The 21873-nt window shown below is 28.4% G+C and overlaps 1 protein-coding gene across 1 annotated transcript; it reads left to right on the top strand.

Moving 5' to 3' along the window:
• Positions 1-7679: 7679 nt before the first annotated feature.
• Positions 7680-18132, top strand: LOC117175334 (astacin-like). The gene is made up of 5 exons (XM_033365043.1): positions 7680-7818; positions 10232-10411; positions 13127-13429; positions 16659-16792; positions 17986-18132. Exons 1-5 carry the CDS (start codon positions 7680-7682, stop codon positions 18130-18132), a joined length of 903 nt encoding a protein of 300 aa, XP_033220934.1.
• The last annotated feature ends 3741 nt before the right edge of the window (positions 18133-21873 follow it).

The raw sequence follows: 21873 nt of genomic DNA, 5'->3' as shown, positions 1-21873 counted from the left end.
TAAAAAATAATCGAATTTAACCAAAAAAAGACGAATTTTCACAAACCACTTAAATTCCCAATTGAAACAAATCGTTTTTTACCAAAACATTAAAGTGGTAACTAAAGAATTTCTTTTCTACTAAAAAGACGAATTGTTAACAAAATGTATGAATTTTTAACCAAATAATGGAATTTTCTAAAAAAACATTTTAATTTTCAACAAAAATCTTAATTTTCCACCAAATAGTTAAAAAAATCAATTTTTAACATAGTAGTTCAACGTTTAATTCATTAGTTGACTTTTTAATAAAAAAACAAATGAATTTTCAAGAATATAGATAAACTTTGAACCTAAAAAATGGATTTTTCCCGGAAATCGTCAATTATAAACAACAAAAAATGATTTTTTTAAACAAAAATGTTGAATTTTCGAAAACCAAAATCAGTCAAAGCAATTAATTTTCTACCAAAAATACGATTTTTAAACTAAATAATTGAATTAGCAACTCAAAAAATCAATTTTAACCCAAAAATGGGTTAGCTATATTGTCAGATGAAAATATATTTTTTAACCAAAGAGATAAACTTTAAATTACATTGATGAATCTACAAAAACAAAATGAATTTTTAACAAATTAGATGACGAAAAAGATAACAAAGATGAATTCTCAATTAAAACTGTAATAGTTGATATTTCAACTACAACAAAATTTTATTTTAAATCAAAAACATTTGAATTCCACCAGAATGATGAATTTTCTACCAAAAAAAAAATAATTTTATTATTTATTATATTATTTCATTGGTTATTTTAGTTTGAAAAAAACAAGAAATTTTCCAACAAACAGTTGAACGAATCAGTAATTTTGAATGATCCGATCTGTAACTTTCATGGATTAAATCAGTCATTTCGAATGGCATAATCAGTAATTTTTACTGATCCCATTTATAATTTTGATTAATTTATAATTAAAATTCAAACCTAATTTTACTGTTTCATTATAGCAGAAATATGTCATTAATCCACCTGGCGAAACGATTGTTTTTTCAGTAGAAATGAGCAAATGATCAGTAGAATCGTGAATTAAAGTTCTTTTCTAAGTAACACTTATATTTTCTCTGAAATCTTTTTGTATTGAATTTTCCTTCTCAGAACAGTTTTATTGGCAGAATTCGTAAAAAATTTAATTTTGAATAAATGACCCCTTATTATTCGTCTTCTTTTATAAAAACATACTAATTAATTCATCAAGAAATAAATCAGACTCTTTTGCAATATGTTTTCAATTATCTGATGATGAACTTTTTTTTATCAAACCTGATCTTAATGTAAGGTGATAAACTGATAAGAATTACGATTTCGTTCTAAGGGAGATAACACCAAGTTTATTATTCGCATATGAATATTGAAATAAAGGACAATCAATGTGATAGATATTTTGAGTCAGTTCTTACGCGGCAACTGCACGGTACGATATAAATTTTAAAAAATTTGATATTTATAATTTTATTATTATTTTATTAGTAACAGGATGGCCGCAAGAAATCGTTTTTACTGACTAATTTCTCATTTACCATTATTATTTATGATTTCATTTGTCAAATTATTATTATTTAAAGACCAAAATTATAATATTGTAATCTTTTTTACGGAATCTTTTATAAATGAAATAAACCAATTTTTATTTTAAATTTATAAAAAAAGTAAACTATTTAAAATAAAAATTTGATCAATAGTGACTAACTTTTAAACCAAAAAGTGACTGAAAGTGACTATTTTGTGTAATTTGATTAGTGTTTTCTTTGAGTTAAAAGAAATCGAAATGATTCATATTAAATTCAAAAGAATTTAATTAAATTGGGACAAATTAAAAAAAAATCTGAGCAATTTAGTGATTTCAGCAAAATTGAAATAAAATTAGAGGAATTTAAGAAAAATGAGAAGAACTCGATGAAATTCTTCACAATTCAAGGTAAATTAAAAAATTTAATTGAGGGGTAAGAAAACAGGATAAGATAATAAGAATTTCAAGAAATTCTATAAAATCTGTGGATATGGCCTGAAATTTTGGTTAATATATTTAAAAGATTTGATAGCTTTCAAAATCTCTTAAAAACCTTGAAATATTTTTAATATTTCGAAAATTTATTCGAAACTTTCAAAGTTCCCAAAAATATTTTAGAACCTTTAAAACTCTTTCAAACTATTTAAATAACTCAAAAAACCCTAAAATGTGACAATTTCTTTCAAATCTTTTTAAATACTCTGAAATATTTCAAACTCTTCGAAATCAGATTAAGTTATTTACATTGATAAAAAAGTTCTTGCAATATTTTCAAATACCCCAAAATATGCAAAATATTTTTAAATCGCTTTAAATTATTTTAAACTTTTGAAAATACCTTGAAATTATTAAAATACCCAAAATAATAATAATTAGATTCAAAAAGTTTCAAAGTATGTAAAATAATAAATAATTTATGGAATTTCAAATGATCCCAAGGAATTTTTTTTTGATTTCAGTCATTCAACGTGATTTCAAAATGTTTAAAATATTTAATGGTATTTTGAAGGATTCGAAAGCATTTTCGAAACATTTCAAAAATTTAAAGAGATTTCGGAAGATTTGGAAAGATTAAAATATTTCAGGGAATTTTCAAAGGTTTGAAGGAATTTTAAAAAGATTTTAGCAAGCTACTGGCTTCTAAAAAATTTTAATATTGCAGGCTATTTTAAAATATTAAAAAAAGCATTTTTTTTGATTTTTTCAAATCCCTGAATCTTCCTGACCAAAAAAATTCTCTGACACCAGGTCACCCGGGTGCAACCTCCTTTTTAATTTTCTTAATTGTTTCTGCATTTGAAATAATTTCCTTGTCGTTTGATCCAATGAATAAATATCAAAAGTGAGTGCCAAAGTCACAAAACACAAAAAAAATTTATTACTTCTCCTAGCCCACAGAATGTACCGAATAATTAATTATTGATTATTTTTTGGAATATGTATTCGGGGATAGGAGAAGATTGAATTATAATATCTCTCGCAATTGGTCACTTTTTATACCTAAAATTCGATCTTTTCCTATCTCCACTATCAATAATTATCTATCTCTTTTTCTATTTTTTCGTAACCTAGAACTTATCATTTTCTATACTTCATTCTATCTCTTTAACATAAATTTGAATTTTTTCTGTCATTTAGATTGCAACAAGATAGAAAAACTTTCACATGAACAGATGAAGGATGGAATGAGATAAATAAGGGAGGATTGAAAAAGATAGACAGGAATTAAGATTAACAGAGAAAGAAAAGACTGACATGAATAGATGAAGGATGGGATGAGATAGATAAGAGAGGATTGAAAAACATAGACGTGCATTCAGATTGGCAAGCAGGTAAAAAAATTTGATTGAAAAAAAAGATTGAAAAAGATAGACGATCTTTAAGAATAACAGAGCAAGAAAAAGATCGAGATGTATAGGTCAAAGATAAGATAAAATATAGAAACAAGGATTGATAAAGGTAGACGTAAATTTAGATTGACAAAGAGGTAGAAAAAGTATTACGGTGATGAATATAGTAGAGGATAAAGTAGAGAAGAGGAGATTAAGAAAGATACGAATTTTCATTAACAGAGAAAGAAAAAGATTTACATGAATATGTAAAGAATGGGATGAGATAGAAAATCATAGATATTTATATATGTACTGTAAGGTGGGATAGAAAAGACGAGATTTGAAAAAATAGACGGGATTTAAGAGTAACAAAGCAAGAAAAAGATGGACCTAAATAGATAAAGGATTGGATGAGATAGACAAGAGAGAATTGAAAAAGATAGACGTACATTTAGATTGAGAAAAAATAGATAAAGATAGAATTTAATAGTGTAATATTGGATGAGATAGAGAAGACGAGATTGAAAAAGATATACGGGAATTCAGATTAACAGGTAAATAAAAAGATTGACATGATAAGATAAAGAATGGGATGAAGTAGAGAAGAGAGGATTAAAAAGGGCAGATGTAAATTTTGATTGTCAAAGATACAGAAAAAGATAGTAGTTGATAGATATAGTAGAGGATGAGATAGAGAAGAGGACATTGAAGAGTAAGGACAGAAATCTAGATTTACTGAGAGATAGAGAAAGACAGACATTTATATAACTACTATAGATACGAAGATTGACGAAGAGATAGAAAAAGATAGATGGTACTAAATACAGTATAGGATCAGATAGAGAACAGGAGATTGAAAACGATACACTTGAATTTAGATTGATAGAGACGTAGAAAATTATTGACATAGGTAGGATGGGATCGAGAAGAAGGGACTGAAAAAGATAAATAGAAATTTAGATTGACAGAGAGATATAAAAATGTTGAAGGGGATAGATAAAGGATGGGATGGGTTAGAGAAGGAAGGATTGAAAAAGATAGATATTGGTAGATGTAGGATGCGATGAGATAAAGAAGACGAGATTAAATAGACGGCAGGAAATTTAGATTTAAAGAGAAATAGAAAAAAATGGACATGAACAGGTACGAGTAAAGGATGGGATGGGATAGAGATGAAAGGATTGAAAAAAGAGAGATGTGAATTTAAATAGATGAAGGATAGGATGAGGTAGATAAGAAGGTATTAAAAAAGGATATTGACAGATGTAGTAAATTTTGATTGAAATAAAATAGAAAAACATTGACGTGTTTAGATAAAAGATAGGATAGAGAAGAGAGGATTGAAAAAGCTAGACGTAAATTAAGATTGGTAAAGAGATGGGTGAAGATAGACGTTGATAGATATAGAATATGATGATATAGAGAAGTTGGAGATTGAAAAGGATAGACAGGAATTTAAATTTACGCAGATATAGAAAAGGATTGACGAGAATTTAGATGAACAGAGAGATATAAAAATATTTACGTGCATAAATAAAGAATATGATGAGATAGAGTAGAGAGAATTGAAAAGGATAGGCGTTTATATATGTAGAATACGATGAGGTAGAGAAGAGGTAATTAGAAAAAACAGATATAAATTCAGATTGACAAAGAGGTAGAAGAAGAAATACGATAATAGATGTAATATAGGATGAGATGATAAAGAGGAGATTGGGAATGATAGATGAGAATTTAAATCAACAAAGAAAAAGAAAGATTGACATGAGTAAATGAAGGATAGAATAAGATAGAGAAAAAAGCATTGAAAAGGTAGACGTCGATTTATATTGTGAAAGAGATAGAAAAAGATAGACGTTGATAGATGTATTATAGGACACGGTAGAGAAAATGAGGTTGAAAAGGACAGAAGTAAGCTTAAATTGACAAAGAGGTCGAAAATGAAAACGTTAACAGATGTAGTATAGGATGAGATGGACAAGAGGAGATTGAGAAGGGTAGTCAGGAATTTAGATCAACAGAAAAAGAACAAGATTGACATGAGTAGATAAAGGATAAGATGAGATAGGAAGGAGAGGGTTAAAAAAAGACGTAAATTTAGTTTGACAAACAGATAATATACGAGACGTTGATAGGTGTAGTATAGGATGAAGTATAGAAGAGGAGATTGAGAATGATATACGGGAATTTAGATCAGAAGATAAAGAAAAAGACTGTCATGAATAGATAAAGAATGGGTTAAGATAGAGAAGATAGGATTGAAAAAGAGACTCTAATAGATGTAAAATACGAAGAGATAGAGGAGAGGAGGTTGAAAAAGTTAGAAGTAAATTTAGATGCACAAATAGGTTAAAAAAGAAAGACGTTTGTAGATGTAGTATAAGATGAAATGGAGAAGAGGAGATTGAAAAAGATAAACGGTAATTTGGATCAGCAGGAGAAGATCAAGATTGTCATTAATAGAAAAAGCATGGGATGCGATAGAGAAGAGAGGATTGAAAAGATAGACAAGAATTTAGAATAACAGAGCAAGAAAAAGATTGACATGAATTGGTAAGGCATGTAATAAGATACAGAAGAGATGATTTAAAAAATGTATACTTATACTTATATTGACCAAGAGAAAGGTCAGTATATACGTTTATAGTTGTAATAATTGTAGTATCGGGTGAGGTAGAGAAGAAGAGACTAAAAAATATAGATGGGTATTTAGATTAAAAGAGAAAGAAAAAGATTGTCATGAATAGATCAAGGCTGGGATGAGATTGAGAAACGAAGTTTGAAAAAGATGGACAGGAATTGAGATTACAAAGAGACAAAAAATATAGACTTTAATAGATGTAGTATAGAATGAGATAGAGAAGAGGAGATTAAAAAAATAGACAGGAATGCGGATCAGCAGGGAAAGAAAAATATTGAAATGACTGAATAAAGGATGGGATAAGATAGAGAAGAGACGATTGAAAAGACATACAGTAATTCAGATTTCTGAGAGATAGAAAAATAGTGACGTTAGAAGGTGTAGTATATGATTAGATAGAGAAGAGGAAATTGGAAAGGATAGCCGGTAATTCAAATTGACGAAGAGATAAAAGAAAATAGGCGGGAATTTAGATTGACAGAGATAGAAAAATATTTACATGGATAGATGTGGAATATGATGAGATAGAGAAGAGGAGATTGAAAAAGACAGAAGGAAATTTAGATTGTCAAAGAGACAGAAAAAGAAAGACGTTCATACAAGTAGTATAGGATGAGATGGAGAAGGAGAAGTTCGAAAAAGATAGACAGGAATTTTTATCAACATAGAAAAATAGGTGGTCATGAATAGATAATTAATGGGATGAGATAGAGAACAGAGGATTGAAAAAGATAGACTTATATTCAAATAGAAAAAGAGATAAATATATATACGTTGACAGATATAGTATAGTAACTCTATACATAAAAATAAATAGATTGAGACGAATAGATAAAGGATGGGATGAAATAAAGAAGAGAGGATTGAAAAAGATAGCTGTAAATTCAGAAAGATAAAGAGTCTGAAAAAGATAGAGGTTAATAGATGACCTATAGGATTAGATAGAAAAGATTGCAACAAATGGATAAAGGATGAGATGGGATTGGATGGAGAAGAGAATATTAAAAAGATAGACAAAAATTCATATTATTAAGAGATAGAAAAATATAGACAATAAGAGAGGAGGTTAAATAAGATAGGCGAAGATTTTGACTAAAAGGGAAAGGAAAAGATTGGCATGAATAGATAAAGGATAAAATGATATGGAGAAGAGGAGATTAAAAAAGATAGATATAAATTCATATTGACAAAGATGTATAAATTAGTTATAAATTAGTATGAATTAGTAGAGTTTATAATTTTTCTCTGCCCCTTTCTCTCATAAAGATTTAAAATTATTCAAAAAGATAGGATCTCTATCTTTTTAAATTCAGCAGGGGCGTATACCGAGGGTGTGCACCCAAGTCTTGAGGATCCAATCACCCTACTTTTATCCTAAAAATATACATAAATCAATATTTTGTTAATTAACTGTAAAACAAATTTTGGCAAGTAAGGAAAAACGCTTGCAAAAATGACCTCAAAGCATTTCCTGTGTTAGATAGGAATATATTATAGTAGGTAGATAACCCCTTTTTGCATGGCTATCTGTTAAGAACTCCTGGTGTGAAACATGCAATTATGCATTGTCCTAAATAAATAATCGCTGTATATATAAGGACCGTTTCTGTTTTTTTTTCTTTAAAAAAATTAAATATTTCTTGTCCCAGGTTCGTGAAAAATGTTCCTCTTGCGAATGATTCTGTTTGCCATTTTTTTGGGAATTTGTGCTGGACATCCAGCAAATCGTGGAAAACCGATACCACCTGTTCTAAAATCTGAAGTCCTTCTTCAGAAAGGCTACGATAGAGAAACAATTGGTAATTTCAAATTATAAGTTATCTTCTGCTATTAAAATTTAATTTATTTAAAGTGAATCTGAGATTTTACTTTTTCCCTTATTCTCCTCTTTTTATTCCTCTTTTTAACTATTTTTGAGAAATGTCACCTTTTTCTCGTTTTTCCTCTTAAATGCGAATTGAATTAGTAGAACCCCATCACAAAAAATTCATCGATTTTTGGTTCATGGTTAATTATTTTCAACTGAAAGGTCTAATATTATATTTTTCTTTTGAAGCTTATTTTTTTGGTCCAAAAAGTGTGCTATTTTTTAGAAAATTAAACTTCTCAAAACGTTCAACTTGTCAAAAATGCATGATTTTTTTTATACCAGTTGATTATTTTTTATTGAAAAGTATACAACTATAACTTTAATTCAAAATTTATTTCTTTGGAAAATTAAACAATTTTTGGATTACAGATTCATCTCTTTGTTCGAAAATTCCAAAAATTCATATTTACAGGCTGGAAATTCAACTGTTTTGTAGAAAATTTACATTTTTAGCGAATTTAATTGGATTAAAATGAACTATTTCAACATCTGAAAATTAATTGTTTTAACTAAAAACGTTACTACTTCATTTTTTGTTTTCAATTGATCTTTTTAGCAAAAAAAAAAAATGTTTTTCTTCAAAATTAAACTATTATGTGGAAAATTCATCTTTTTGGAAAGAAAATTCGTCCTTCGGGTTTGGAAATTAAGTGTTTGAAAAAAAGTCATGCCTCCAGTTTTTTGACAAGAAGGTAAATTTCTTTAATAAAAAGGCTACTATTATATTTTTATTCTGAAATCATCCTTTTTAGTTGAAAATTTAATTCTTTTATGACAAATTCAACTTTTTTTGAAGTCACCTATTCTTAAAAAAGTCAACTTTTTTGGTTGAAATTTCAACTACTTAGTTGAAAGTTGAACTACTTCGTAATAATTTATTTTATTTATTGAATATTCATCTCTGTTGTTTAAATTTTAATTTTTTCGTTCAAAATTTGTCTTGTTTGTCGAAAATTCTCATTTTTTTTGTAAATTCGGCTTTTTCGTAAAAAAGTAATCTCCTTGGCTGTAAATTCATCTTTTTATGTTAAAAATTCAACTGATTTGATGGAAATATCCACTATTTTGTTAAAAATTTACATTTTCAGGATGAAAACTTAACTATTCTAGAAAATTCTACTATTTTATTAAAAATTCCATTTTTTTTAATTTAAGTGATTTTTAACAGATTCATGTTTTGTATAGAAACGTCGTCCTTTGGGATTAAAACAAGTTAAAAATTAATCTTGGGCTAAAAAAACATGTTTTTTGTCTGAGAATTCATTATTTTTAATCGAAAAGTCTACTACTATATTTTTTGTTTTGAATTTATCTCTTTTAGTTAGAATTTAATTTTTTTGTAGAAATTGAATTATTTTCTTAAAAATTACTATTTCTTTGTTAAAAATTCCTGTTTTGTTCGTTTAGAAGTTCCAGCGGAACTTCTTTGTTAAAAAGTCATTCTTCCGCTAGAACGTTCATCTGTAAGTTCGTCTTTTTTGGCAGAAAATTTTTAATAAAATTAAGAACTTTTTTTCATTGAAAAGTTGATTTCCTTGGTTGAAAGTTGAATTATTATGGTAGAAAATTCTACTATTTCGTTAAAAATTAATACTTTCAGTTTTGAAATTAAACCATTCTGAGGAAAATAATCATTTTTGTAAATAAAATTTATCTTTTGGTGAAAATTCAACTTTTTATGTTTAAATTCAATTTTTTGGTAAGAAATTCTGTTATTTTCTTGAAAATCAACTTTTTCGTCGAAAATTTAACTGTTTTGTAGAAAATGTATTTTTTATACAGCAAATTCGTCCTTTGGGATTGAATTTTTTTTGTTTCGAAAATTTCAAAATTTGGTTCAAATTTTTTTCTTATTTGCAAACTTAAATTTTTTGCTGGAAAATTATTTTTTTTTATTAAAAATTCAACTTTTTATTTAAGAATATATTTTTTTAAAGAAAATTTAACAGTTTTGTAGAGAATTCGTCTCTTTGGCTTCAGAATTCAACAATTTGGACGATTTTTTTTCTTTCTTTACTAAAAAAATATTGCTAAATTGAAAAATCAGCTCTTTTGATGAAAATTTTTATGTTTGTTCTGAACATTAATCTTTTTTAGGTTGCAAACAAAAAAATTTTGTTAAAATTCAACTTTCTTTTGAAAAATCCGCCTTTTTTATTAAAGGTTTAAGTATCTGTTTGTAAATATTTATTTATCTATTATTCGAATATTTTCGTGAAATATCGTCGCAATTTCACTAGTTTAAGAGCATTTCTGTCTGTAAAGTCTGGAATATTATTTTTAATATTTTCCAGAATCTATAACAATTTTTCAAATTTTTAGAAAAAATTAAATTTTTTCAGCAAAGCGATTAAAAGCCTGGAAGCCTGAAGACAAACAGAACATTTGGGAATTGAGTGGACTTCACGAGGGAGATATAATATTACCTGCTCCTGGACTTGCAAATAAAAATGGACTTCTAAACGATAATTTAAGATGGACCGATGGAGTCGTACCTTATTTTCTCAAAGAAGAAGATTTTGGTATTAAAAAAACTTTAATAATTTAATTGATATTATTTATTCATAAAAATAGAAGAAAAAAACTTTTTCAATTCACAACAAAAATTTTAAATGAAGAATTCTTCCCTTAAACCTAATGAAAATGTTTAAAGCAAAAAAGGTCCTCTTCCTATTCAGAAAAAAATTGACCATTTTTTCCCCCTTTTATAGCAATTATAAAAGTTGAAAATAAAAAACTATCTTTCTTCCAATTCATAAAATATACAAAACAAAAATTTTCAGCTTTTCAACGCGATAGAAATATAAAAAATATAAAATGTTCCTCTTCCAACTAAAAAAAGACTACTTCTCGTTTCAAAATTAATAAAAATGTTAGAAATATAAAATTCTTTCCACCATCAACTCAATAAAAATCTTGAAAACAAAAAAGTTCCTCTCCTATTCGCGAAAAAAAGTTATTAGAAAACATTTTTTTTTAAATATCAATTTTTAAATGTAAAAGTTTTTTTACACATAAATAAATCTTTTTAAGTTAAATTATTCTTGTTTGTTTTAAGACGTCTCAAATTGATAATTTTTTATCTGTTATTTTTACATCAAAATTCATTTACAAAAGTAATTTGCAAAATAAAATAATTTTTCATGTAAAAATAACAATTGTAATATTTAATATTTAAATGTAGCAATAGAAAATGTTTACGCGTTTAATTCAAATTTTTTTCATTGCCATAAAATTTATCCCTTTTCACTAAATAATAATATGAAAAGTATAAAAAAATGGTCTTTTCCAATCTGGAGAAAAATGAAAACCAAAATTTTCTTCCTTCCAAACCAATAAAAATATTAAATATTACCCTCTTCAAATTCAGAAAAGACATTAAAAATAAAAATTGCCTCCATTCAACTCAATAAAAATGGTAAAAAGAAAAAATGGCCTCTTCCAATCCAGAAAAAAACTAACAACCCAAATTGAATCCCTTTCAACTTATTAAAACTGATAAAAACAAAAAAAATTCTCTTCCAATTAAAAAAATCCTTTCAATTTATAAAATAATGTAAATAAAAATTTCGTTTTTTTATCTCAATTAATATGTTAAAAACAAATAAATTCTTCTCTCATAATTAAAAAAAAATGGTTGCAAATCCTCAACTGATGAAAACCAAAATTTCTTTTTCTCTAATTCGATAAAAGCTTCTAAAATATAAAATGTCCTTTTGCCATTTCAACAAAAATTAAAAATTTCAATAAAAATGTTACAAATACAACATACTCAAAAATACAAGAAAATACTGAAAACGTCCCCTCTTCTTATTCAGAAAAAAAATAACCAAAACTAAATCTCTTCTAACTTAATAAAAATGATAAAAATAAAAAATAAAATTGAACTTTTCTCCATTCCAAACCAATACAAATGATGAAATAAAAAAAGTCCCTCTTTCAATGCAGAAAAAAATTACCAAAATTTCATGACTTCTAAATTAACACAAATATCCCCCCTTCAACTCAATAAAAATTCTTAAAAGAAAATATTGTCTTCCCCTATTCAGAAAAAAAAATGTTCGAAATTTAATATTTTTCAATTCAATTAAATTGTTAAAAAAAGGGCACTCGGTTTTGATATTTATTTATGTGATAAAAAAATAAATAAAAAATGGTAAACCGGATACCCCGGGTGTGTAAAAACGGGGGATGTTCCATTTCGCCCCAGCTGACTGTGTACAGTTCCCCCACTACGCAGCTTCCCCTCACTCAGCTAAATTGCGGCCGCCGAGTCTAGTCAGCGGGAGTACTTTGTACCAAATGAGGATTAAAATGCAAAATATGCAATTTTTTAATTTAGCACTTGATAATTTACAAGTATAATATTCGAAATCTGGGAATTATATCGATTCCAACGATATGTCATTAGATCAAGATATTTTACTCAAATCAGTTTCAGCAACTTTTGTAAATTTATTATTTTACTAAAATTCGGGGTTTCACATTGCTCAAAATTATCCTTTTAATAGTTTGCCTTAAAAAGTTTGTTTTTGTGTTAGACAAAAAATTAATCAAACAATGAAAATTATATATTATATTTTTCATTGTGTATAATTTTTCCGCTTGGGGTGAATATAATGCAATTTGTTTCTTGAAGGCTAAATAAAAATACTATTTTAACATATAAAAATCAGAATAAGATGGATTATCATTTATTATCATTCATATTTATTTATATAATAAAATTATTATGTTTGTAAATTACCAAGTGGTGAGTTAAAAAATGTTATCTTCTGTATTTTAGTCCTCATCAGGTATAAATCACTCCCGCTGACCAGGCTCGACGGCAGCAATACGGCAGAGTGAGGGGAAACCGCGAAGTGGGGGAACAGTACGTGGGTAGCTGGGTCGGAATTATCATCTGCTCACAGAGGGCAATGGTTTATTCTATCTAAATAATTAATAAAATAATTAAATTTATAAAATAAAAGAATTAATTTTCAACTTTTTAAGTCAAATAATATATCGTTGGAATCGTTATATTTTGTAAATTTCGAATATTTCATTTGTAAAATACCAAATGATAAATTTAAAAAGTGTTATATTCCATATTTTAGTCCTCATTAGGTATAAAGGACTTCCGCTGACCAGTCTCAGCGGCAGCAGTTTGACGGTCATTTTCTCACAACAACGTGGATAAAGTTGGATGTTTACTCGAGGTTTAATGAAGGTATACTCTAAATTTAAAATTCCAGAAAAAGAAGAAATTGCTGTGATAATGGGAGCCATTAAAGAATATCACAATAAGACGTGTCTCCGTTTCCGGCCGTACAAGGAGAGCGACCAGGATTACGTTACGGTGCAAGGCTCAGATTCGGGCTGTTGGTCCTCGGTAGGGCGTCAACGGAAAGGACAAATTCTCAATTTGCAGACACCAAATTGCGTTCGGCACGGAGTCGCTGTTCACGAATTTATGCACGCTATAGGATTTTTTCATCAACACAGTGCTGCTAATCGTGACAATTATGTCACCATTCATTGGGAAAATATTGAACCTGGTATTTATGATTTTTTCAAAATCGAAATTAATTGTTTCAAGCAAAAATTGCACATGTTGCTCATTGCTTATTAGACTCCAGGTCCCATAGAAGCCGGTCCGGTTTTGTAATTCATAGAACTGCTGTACGACGCTGTTTCTCAGGGGGCAAGGCGAATAAGGATCGCGACTCTCGCCTCGGAAGGGCCGCAGTGCGCGAGTACTCATTCTGATATATATTGCGCAATATTATGCATTCTAATTGGAAACGGTTCAGGGGGCCTGGCTGTTTGAGTTTCTAGGGTACCAATGTAGTAACAAGGGCACACTTCCGTAAAATTACATAAAGAGAATACTGGGTGTTAGGCACCCAAGGGTATTCAAACGTGTGCTGTTCCGACGGTATCGGATAGTTCTTTACAAGAAAATCAATTAATGATGTTTAATAAATCTAGTTTAAGAAGAAAAAGGTTTCATAACAGTTTTTGAAATTTAAAGTAGTTAAAAAAATCCTTTTTGAAAAAAAAAAATAAAAAATGACTTCTTTCACTATCAAATTCATAACTTTTTAAGTTTTTGATATTTTTACTTAAAATTTTACTTGAATACTACCGAGATACGGCGCTTCAAACAAAAAATTAGCCTTATAGTATTCGTCCCAAAGAAGGTATTTATTCTGCAAAATAAAAGCATTAATTCAATGAAAAATAGAACACCGTACATTGCGTGTTGAAACGATTTTATTAATCTTAAACTGCATATAAAAATTATAAACACCAAAATGATGTGAAAATGACATAGAAAACTAGGTTTTCATGTCATTTGTTAATCTGGTGCCCTATATTCCATTTTCTTGAATTTGATATGTTTTATTAAAGCACAAATAAGTCGCTGGGTATTTTTCACCCAGTATGCCCTTTAAGGGTTAATAATGTTATTACTGATATTTTCGGAATACAGTTAAATTTTAAGCCCGAAAAGTTAAATTTTCAACAAAAAAAGATGATTATCGAATCAAGTACTTGAATGCAACGAAAAGGGACTAACTTTAAACAAAATAGTTTAATTCTAGAAGGAACTTTTTTAATCAAGAAAAATAAATTTGTAAACAAATAGTGGAATTTTCGACTGAAAAATATTAATTTTCAATCCAAAATAGAGTTGTTAAATTTTTAGAAAAAAAATTACTTTTTACCCACCCAAAGAAAAAAGAATATTCAACAATATAGATATATCTTCAATGAAATATTTATTTTCTGCCAAAATAGTGGAATTTTCAATCAAAAATATAAATTTTCAATTAAAAAGTGCATTTTCACCAAGTTGTGTAATTTGTAACTAAATTCTTTAATTTTCAAGGCAAAAATATGAATTTTCGACACAAAAATTGAACTTTCTATAAAAAAAAAAAAAATTTGTGAAGAAAAGAGGTCGTTTGTTACCCAATAGCTCTATTTTCAATTGAAGAGTTTCAATTTAAACCAAACAGTTCAATTTTGTACTAAAATATTTAAATTTGCAACCCAAAATATGAATTATAAAAAAGAGTTGAATTTCCAACCAAATACAGTATAGTTAAATATTCAGATAAAATAATTTAGTTGAAAAATACGAATTTTTAACCAAATAGTTAAATTATTAAGCAAATACTTTAATTTTTAAGCAAATAGTGTTTATTTTTCTTACGAAATAGTTAAATTTTTAATCAAACATATGATTTTTGTAAAAAAACAAAATTAATTTTCTGCACAATTAGATGAATTTTTAACAAGTTCTAGCTGAGAACAAAATTTTAATATGTGCATTCATCCAAAATGATGAATTTTCAATCAAGAAGATTAATCTTATACCCAAAAAGAAAATTTTTCAAAAAAATATATAGATTCTCAATCGATTTGTGAAATGTTTAACTCATAAAGGATAAATCATCCAGTTAAATTTTCTACTAAAATAGTTACATTTTTTACCAAAAAAATTAACTATCAACAAAAAGATGAATTTTCAACTTATAAACGATTATAAACTTTTCGAAAGGAAACGAATTTCCAACAAAATAGTTCAATCTTTAAATAAATAGTTTATTTTTCAACAACCAAATAATGTTTATTTTTGTTACGAAATAGTTAAATTTTAACCAAAAATATAAATTTAAACATTTAATATTCATTATGTCAACCAAAAAGCATTTTACTTTAAAAAAGACGAATTTTCAACAAAATACATAATTTTTCTACCAGCAGAAAAAATCAATTTTCAGGCAAAATTTTTTTAATAAATAAGAATTACACCTTTTTCGATTTAATTACGACAAAATTACTCCAGCTAAAATTTTTAATATTCAAAATTTAAATTTTAAAAATTTCGTGAGTGAAATTATATTTAAAATGCACTGCATACGCACAAGCGTATTTTTGGTTGCCTGTTTTAGGCGTCCAAGTGTAATGATAGGTCGATTAATTAAAGTATGAATATTATGAACTTTTGAACAAATAACAATTTTAACTGGTCAATTACAAATTATTTCTATTTTAGTTTGTTACTTTTTCATTTTTAAACGTCTCCATCATCTTCTTATGAGTTGTTTGAAAAATTAGAATATTAATAAAAAGATTAAGAAAGTTTTCTCTTCAGGTAATTGTTATCTGATATTCAAATAATACTAAATTCTACTAAAACTTAAAAATAAAGTATTTGTTAAGTTAAAAAAATCAATGGTAGAAAATTTCCTTCAAGAACTTCAATCTTAAAATTTGTGACATTTAAAAATTTTTTAAAGTATTTACTAAATATGCATTGAGTATTGAAGAAAAATGTTGCTCAAAATATTTTATTATTGTATTTTTAAGGAATAAGCAATATAGATTACAAAAGAGTTTATTCCATTGTTTAAATTCAGGACTTTTACCGAGTTAGATATTTTATAATTCGGCCATTTCAGGAATATTATAAACTATCGAGAATTTTCAAATTTGGGACTTTTATATTTCGGAAATTTTATGATTTCGGGAATATTCTATTTCTAATATTTTCTTTTTCAGGAATCTTATAGTGTTGAGAATTTTATTTTTTGGGATTTTTCAGTCACCACGGGAATTTTCCAATTTTTTTCTATTTGGAAAATTTTCTTTTTCGAGATTTTTCATTCGCCCCTCATAAAGGATCCAACACTATATAACATAATTTTTTTCGCGTTGTAGCGATTTCGAATTTTCTTTTCTCTTAGCCCACATATGTCTTTCCACACTTTATAGGTAGAGCACACAATTTCAAAAAATTCGATAATGATACTGTTACTGAATTTGGAGTCGAATACGATTATGGAAGTGTGATGCATTACAGCGCCTTTGCATTTTCAAAGAACGACGAACCCACAATCGAACCAAAGGTAAAAAACTCTTCACCATATATTTTCATTACAAAAATTGAATTAACGAAATATTTTCAATTATATTAATAATAAGGAAAATGATCATACTTTTATTTTGATATTTCTATATATTTATTTTATAAGATTCACGGCTCGGATCGACTAAACGTCTTTAAAACAATAGGATTATTCTCATAAAATACTCTTTCTTCTCTACTATCGTTCCCTACTTTTCTCTAACCCCCTCAATTTACCATTAACCACCACACTTTCCCAGATTCTTCCTCCTCACATTTCTTTACTTCAGCAACGTACCCTTTTCATATTTGTTCTTCCTTTCCTACTCATCATTTCTAATTACTTCCCAATCACTTGCTTCCTCTACTTTCCCTTCCCTCATTTACCCCCACTTTCCCTTACCCTTCTTTCTTATAATTTCACCTACCCTTACATTTTCCCTACTTCCCCTACTCCCCCTCACGGAATTTCTCCTCATTTTCCCAACCATCATTTCCCATCACTTTTCAACAACTCACTTCCCCTACCATCAATCCTTAATTTATCCTCATTTCCCCTAGATTAATTTCCTATCATTTCTACTGGTTTCTCTCCTTTCTTTTCCACTACTCATTTACCTTCAAATTTACCCTACTTCACCTACGTCCAGTGCCTGCATTTCCTTTACTTCCCCATCCCTCATTTCCAATCACTTCCCCTACCTCCTCTCCCGTAATTCTGCTTTAGTTTCCTTACCCTAATTCCATATAATTTCACATAATCTCAAATTTTCCCTACTACACCTATATTTCACTGCATTTCTCCTCAATGTTACTACCCGTAATTTCCTATCACTTCCCAATAACTTACTTCCTCTACTTTCCCTCTCCTAATTTACTCTTATTTCCACTACCCGAATTTGCTATAATTTCACCTTCCCTCACATTTTCCCTCTTTCACCTACCTGTTACTATTTCATCCCTTTCCGAATTTCTCCTCACTTTCCCACCCATCATTTCCCATCACTTCCTAATAACTCACGTCCCCCACTTTCCCAACCCTGACTTTTCCTTCCTTTCCTCCCTTTACTTCCCCTACTTCACCTTTCATTATATTCCTTCTCTAACCCTCCATGGAAAACGCCTTCTTGGAAAAACTTAATGTCTTCTAGGCAAAAGGATTTAAGGTATCTTAATCAGTTTTTTACATTGCAGATGAAGCACATAACTATAGGTCAGCGACGTGGCCTTAGTGATAAAGACATCGCCAAAGTTGAGAACATGTATAAACCACACTGTGAAAAACGTCAGGCGAAAGAAGATGAATCAGACTATGATTTAGATTTGTGGTTTCTTGACTGACTCACAAAATAAATCTACACTTCCGTTCATCAGGTGTCGAAACTGTTCAACGATTTACTAAAAAATTAGTTGAAATCCCCCACTCTATTAATCTTTTTCGCTTCTCCAGCTGTCACGCCTCTTTCCTTACTTCCCTTCCAATCCCTTATTTACACTTATTTATAATTATTCCCTCTACTTCCCCTCACTTCTACCTACTTCACCTCCCTAATTTCCCCTTAATTCACATACCTTTATTTCCATTAATTACCATTCCCTCACTTCTTCTAGTTCCCTTCTTCTCACCTACCGGCTCCTTATTTCCTCTACTTAATCTCTCATAATTTCCCATTACACTCCCTATTTCTCCTCCCTCATTTCCATCAGTTACATTCCCCTAATTTTCCCTCACTTTTCCTTGCTTCCTTCTCCTCATTTTACTTTTCCTTAATTCCTCTAATTCCCATTCCCATGCTTTACCATTACTCTCCCTACTTCCTTTACTCAATTTTCTTTAACTTCGTCTACCATAGTTTTCCATATCTTCCCCCACTTATTTCCCATCACTTCCCCTACTTTCCTTCTCCCAATACCTCATTTCCACATACATTCCCCCAATTCATTTTCCTTACTCCCCTTCTTCTAATTTCCCTTCACTTCTCCTCTTCTCCCTTCTTATTATTTCCCCTACTACCCCTCTTTGGGGAAAGAAATTCAGGCCTCACAGACCCTATAGGAAACAATATAAGGACCAAAGTGTACTTTTTGTCACGCTCATAGGGTACTTTTTCGAGCTCAAGGTGTAACAAATTCATGATAAATTCAGAAGATTGCGGAACAATTCCATTAATATTCAAAGGAATTCAAATTAATTGCGAAAAATGATAAGAAATAAAAAAAATTCCATTGATTTCGGTAAAACTGGATAGAATTTAGAGGAATTTAGGATTATAGAAAAGAATGCACTGATATTCATAAAAATTCAAGGTGAATTAAAAATAATTATATGAATTGAAAACAATTTTAAAAACATAATTGAATTATGTAATTTTGAAATAAGCTTAGAACAAGTCAAGGGAAGTCATTGAATTTGATGAAATGCCTAAGAATTCGAGGGGAGTTTAATTGACTTTACGATCAGTGAAATAAAAACGTTGAATTTTTCTTTAAATTCCCTGAATTGAGTAGAATTTAGTGAACTTAGAAGGATTCAACTAAATTTAAAAATTGAAGTTAATTCGAAAGAATGAATTTAAATAAAAATTTCAAATCCTTTAAAATCTTTGAAATACTACTAATTTCTAATACAAGAAGTGACTGACAATTACAGAACAATTCGAAATAAATTTCTAAAAAATTCAAATAAATTGATAAAATTTTAAGAATCGAAAAAAATTTTTTTGATCACAATAAATTGTGAGTGAATTTAGAGAGATTTAAAAGACATGAGAAGAATTAGATAAAATTCATAAAAAAGGAACCTGAATTTGAAAATCAATCAAGTGAAGTGAAAACAATTAAAAAGCATGGAAAAAATTAATTGAATTGGGTGTAATTGAATAAATTTAAAATTAAAAAAAAAAGGATTTAGGATCAATTAATAAGAATTGAGGCGGAATCACAAACGAATTGTAAAAAAATTCCTTGAAATTGTTGAAATATCTTGAAAATGCTTTGGAATCTTTTAAAAGACCCTAAAACACTTCATTCTTTGATTGCCTTCAAACTACTGAAATAAATAAAAAATTTCCGGGAATCTTTTTAAATCTCTTAAGATATTTCGAATGCTTTAATATCTTTTGAAAGCCCTTGAAATTTTTCAAAGTACTTGCAAATGCATAAGAATTATTTACAATATCCTCAAATATTTCAAATCCTTTTAAATCCCATTAAATTACAGAAATGAATTCAAAATTTCTTTGTAATCTTTTAAAATATTAAAAATTATTTTAAATCCTTTACAATTCTCTGAATTTTTTAAAGCTCTTAAAAATGTCAAGGAAATTGAAATAAAATACGTTAAAATACTTTAAATCCTTTCATCATTATATTAATTCATCCACAGGGTCAATTAAATTAAATCCTTTAAAAATATAAAATAAATCAATTGAATTAAGTAGAAAAAAAGTAAATTTCTAGAAATTTAAGTGAATTAAAAAACTCCCAGTCAATTCATAAAATTCAAGAGAATTCCAGAGAATTCAAGGTGAATTAAAAATTTTTTCAAGTCTTTAAAACTCTACAAAATACCTCACTTCTCATGAATACATTCTTTGAATATTGAATGTTTTTTAATATTTTAAAACCTTATACGTCCTGTCAAATCGTCCCATATCTTCAGAAATTCTAGAAAATTCTTTATCCTAAAATATATCAAAAGCTTTAAAATAACTTCAAATTAATTAAATTAATTTAAAAATTCCTTAGAATCTATTAAAATTCCCTAAAATAATCCAAATTAAAATCTCCTGAAAATACCATAAAATTTTTTTAAATATCCTAAAATCTTTCAAATTTCTTAAAGTTATTGAAATCTATTAAAAATTTGTCGGAACCTTTATGAATAACCTGAAATATTTCAAGGGATAGTTATTTCAAGGAATAGTAATTAAAAAATAGGTATAGACATGAAAATTATTGAATGAAAAATATGTAAGGACCGGTCTGTGAGGCCTGGAAAGTGGATACTATTTGTTGTATTAGTATCCGAATTTAAAGAAGTTTACAGTATTGATTTAGATTTAAGAATTAATTAGGATAAATAAATATTAATGTAGGCATCAATTGTGAATTACTAGTTAGACCACGAGGTTAACAAAATTGTTTAGAAAAATTGTATTAAAAAATAATGAATGATTATAAGAAGATATTCAAAATAGTTTTACAAAAAAATACAATGCATTTGAAATAGAGAAATTATTCCTGTTTCCAAAATCATTAGCTATTAAGTTATTTTAAATTATTAAATTAAAATTCTGGAAATTGGAAGATAAGGCTTTAGTATCACTCTCGGAAAAGTTGGAAGCGCGAATTCGCATTTAGTTAGTTTGCAGGTCCCTAAGTTTGCATCGCTCGTAGTGCCTCTAGCGGAAAAATTCGAAACCGAAAACATTTTCAAAATTCCCTGATTTTCACCAGCCTCCTGGAACTTTTAAGCGGAGCGCGCACACATTTGCACAGCGAATAAGCACAAGGCGCAACGCACAAGCGAACACGGTTGAACGCACACGGATCTGCATAGATACTTCCTATTCACGGAGCTTTAGCAGGCTTGCGTCAGGTGGCGTCGACCATCGTTTTGTTGTAGGGAGCATGCGCAGGTCGCTTCTGCTAGGGTAGAAAGAGAGATCGTCCCCGCAGAATAGAAAGAGAGGTTTCCGCGCTAGGGTAGAAAGATAACAAGCGCGTTTTGAGAGAGAGAGAGGAGAGAGGTGAGCGAAGACTTGCGGGTGAGAGCGAAGCAGCGGTGATCAGAAGGAATATGGCAGTAGCCGAGTGCACACTCAAATTCTTGTATCCGCTTTTGTATCCTGAGTTATTTTTATCTAAATAAATTATATTATTCTTTATATCTACAAAATATGAAGTTCATAATTAGTCCGCTGAGCTTGTAATCCAATCATAAATATAACCTCATAGTGATCAAAATATACGAGGGTAGTCAATCGCTTTTCAAGTTTTTTTAATCCTTCAGAAAAGTGCGTTTTCGAAAGTTCCTCAAAATAAGCACTTACAGAGGCAATGACGTCTTCGTTGTCTGGA

The sequence above is a fragment of the Belonocnema kinseyi genome, chromosome 6 (assembly GCF_010883055.1).
Source record: "Belonocnema kinseyi isolate 2016_QV_RU_SX_M_011 chromosome 6, B_treatae_v1, whole genome shotgun sequence".
In the NCBI taxonomy this organism is placed as follows: Eukaryota; Metazoa; Arthropoda; class Insecta; order Hymenoptera; family Cynipidae; genus Belonocnema; species Belonocnema kinseyi.
The sequence above is the reverse complement of the archived record's forward strand: the minus strand, read 5'-3'. Positions and strand labels throughout refer to the sequence as shown.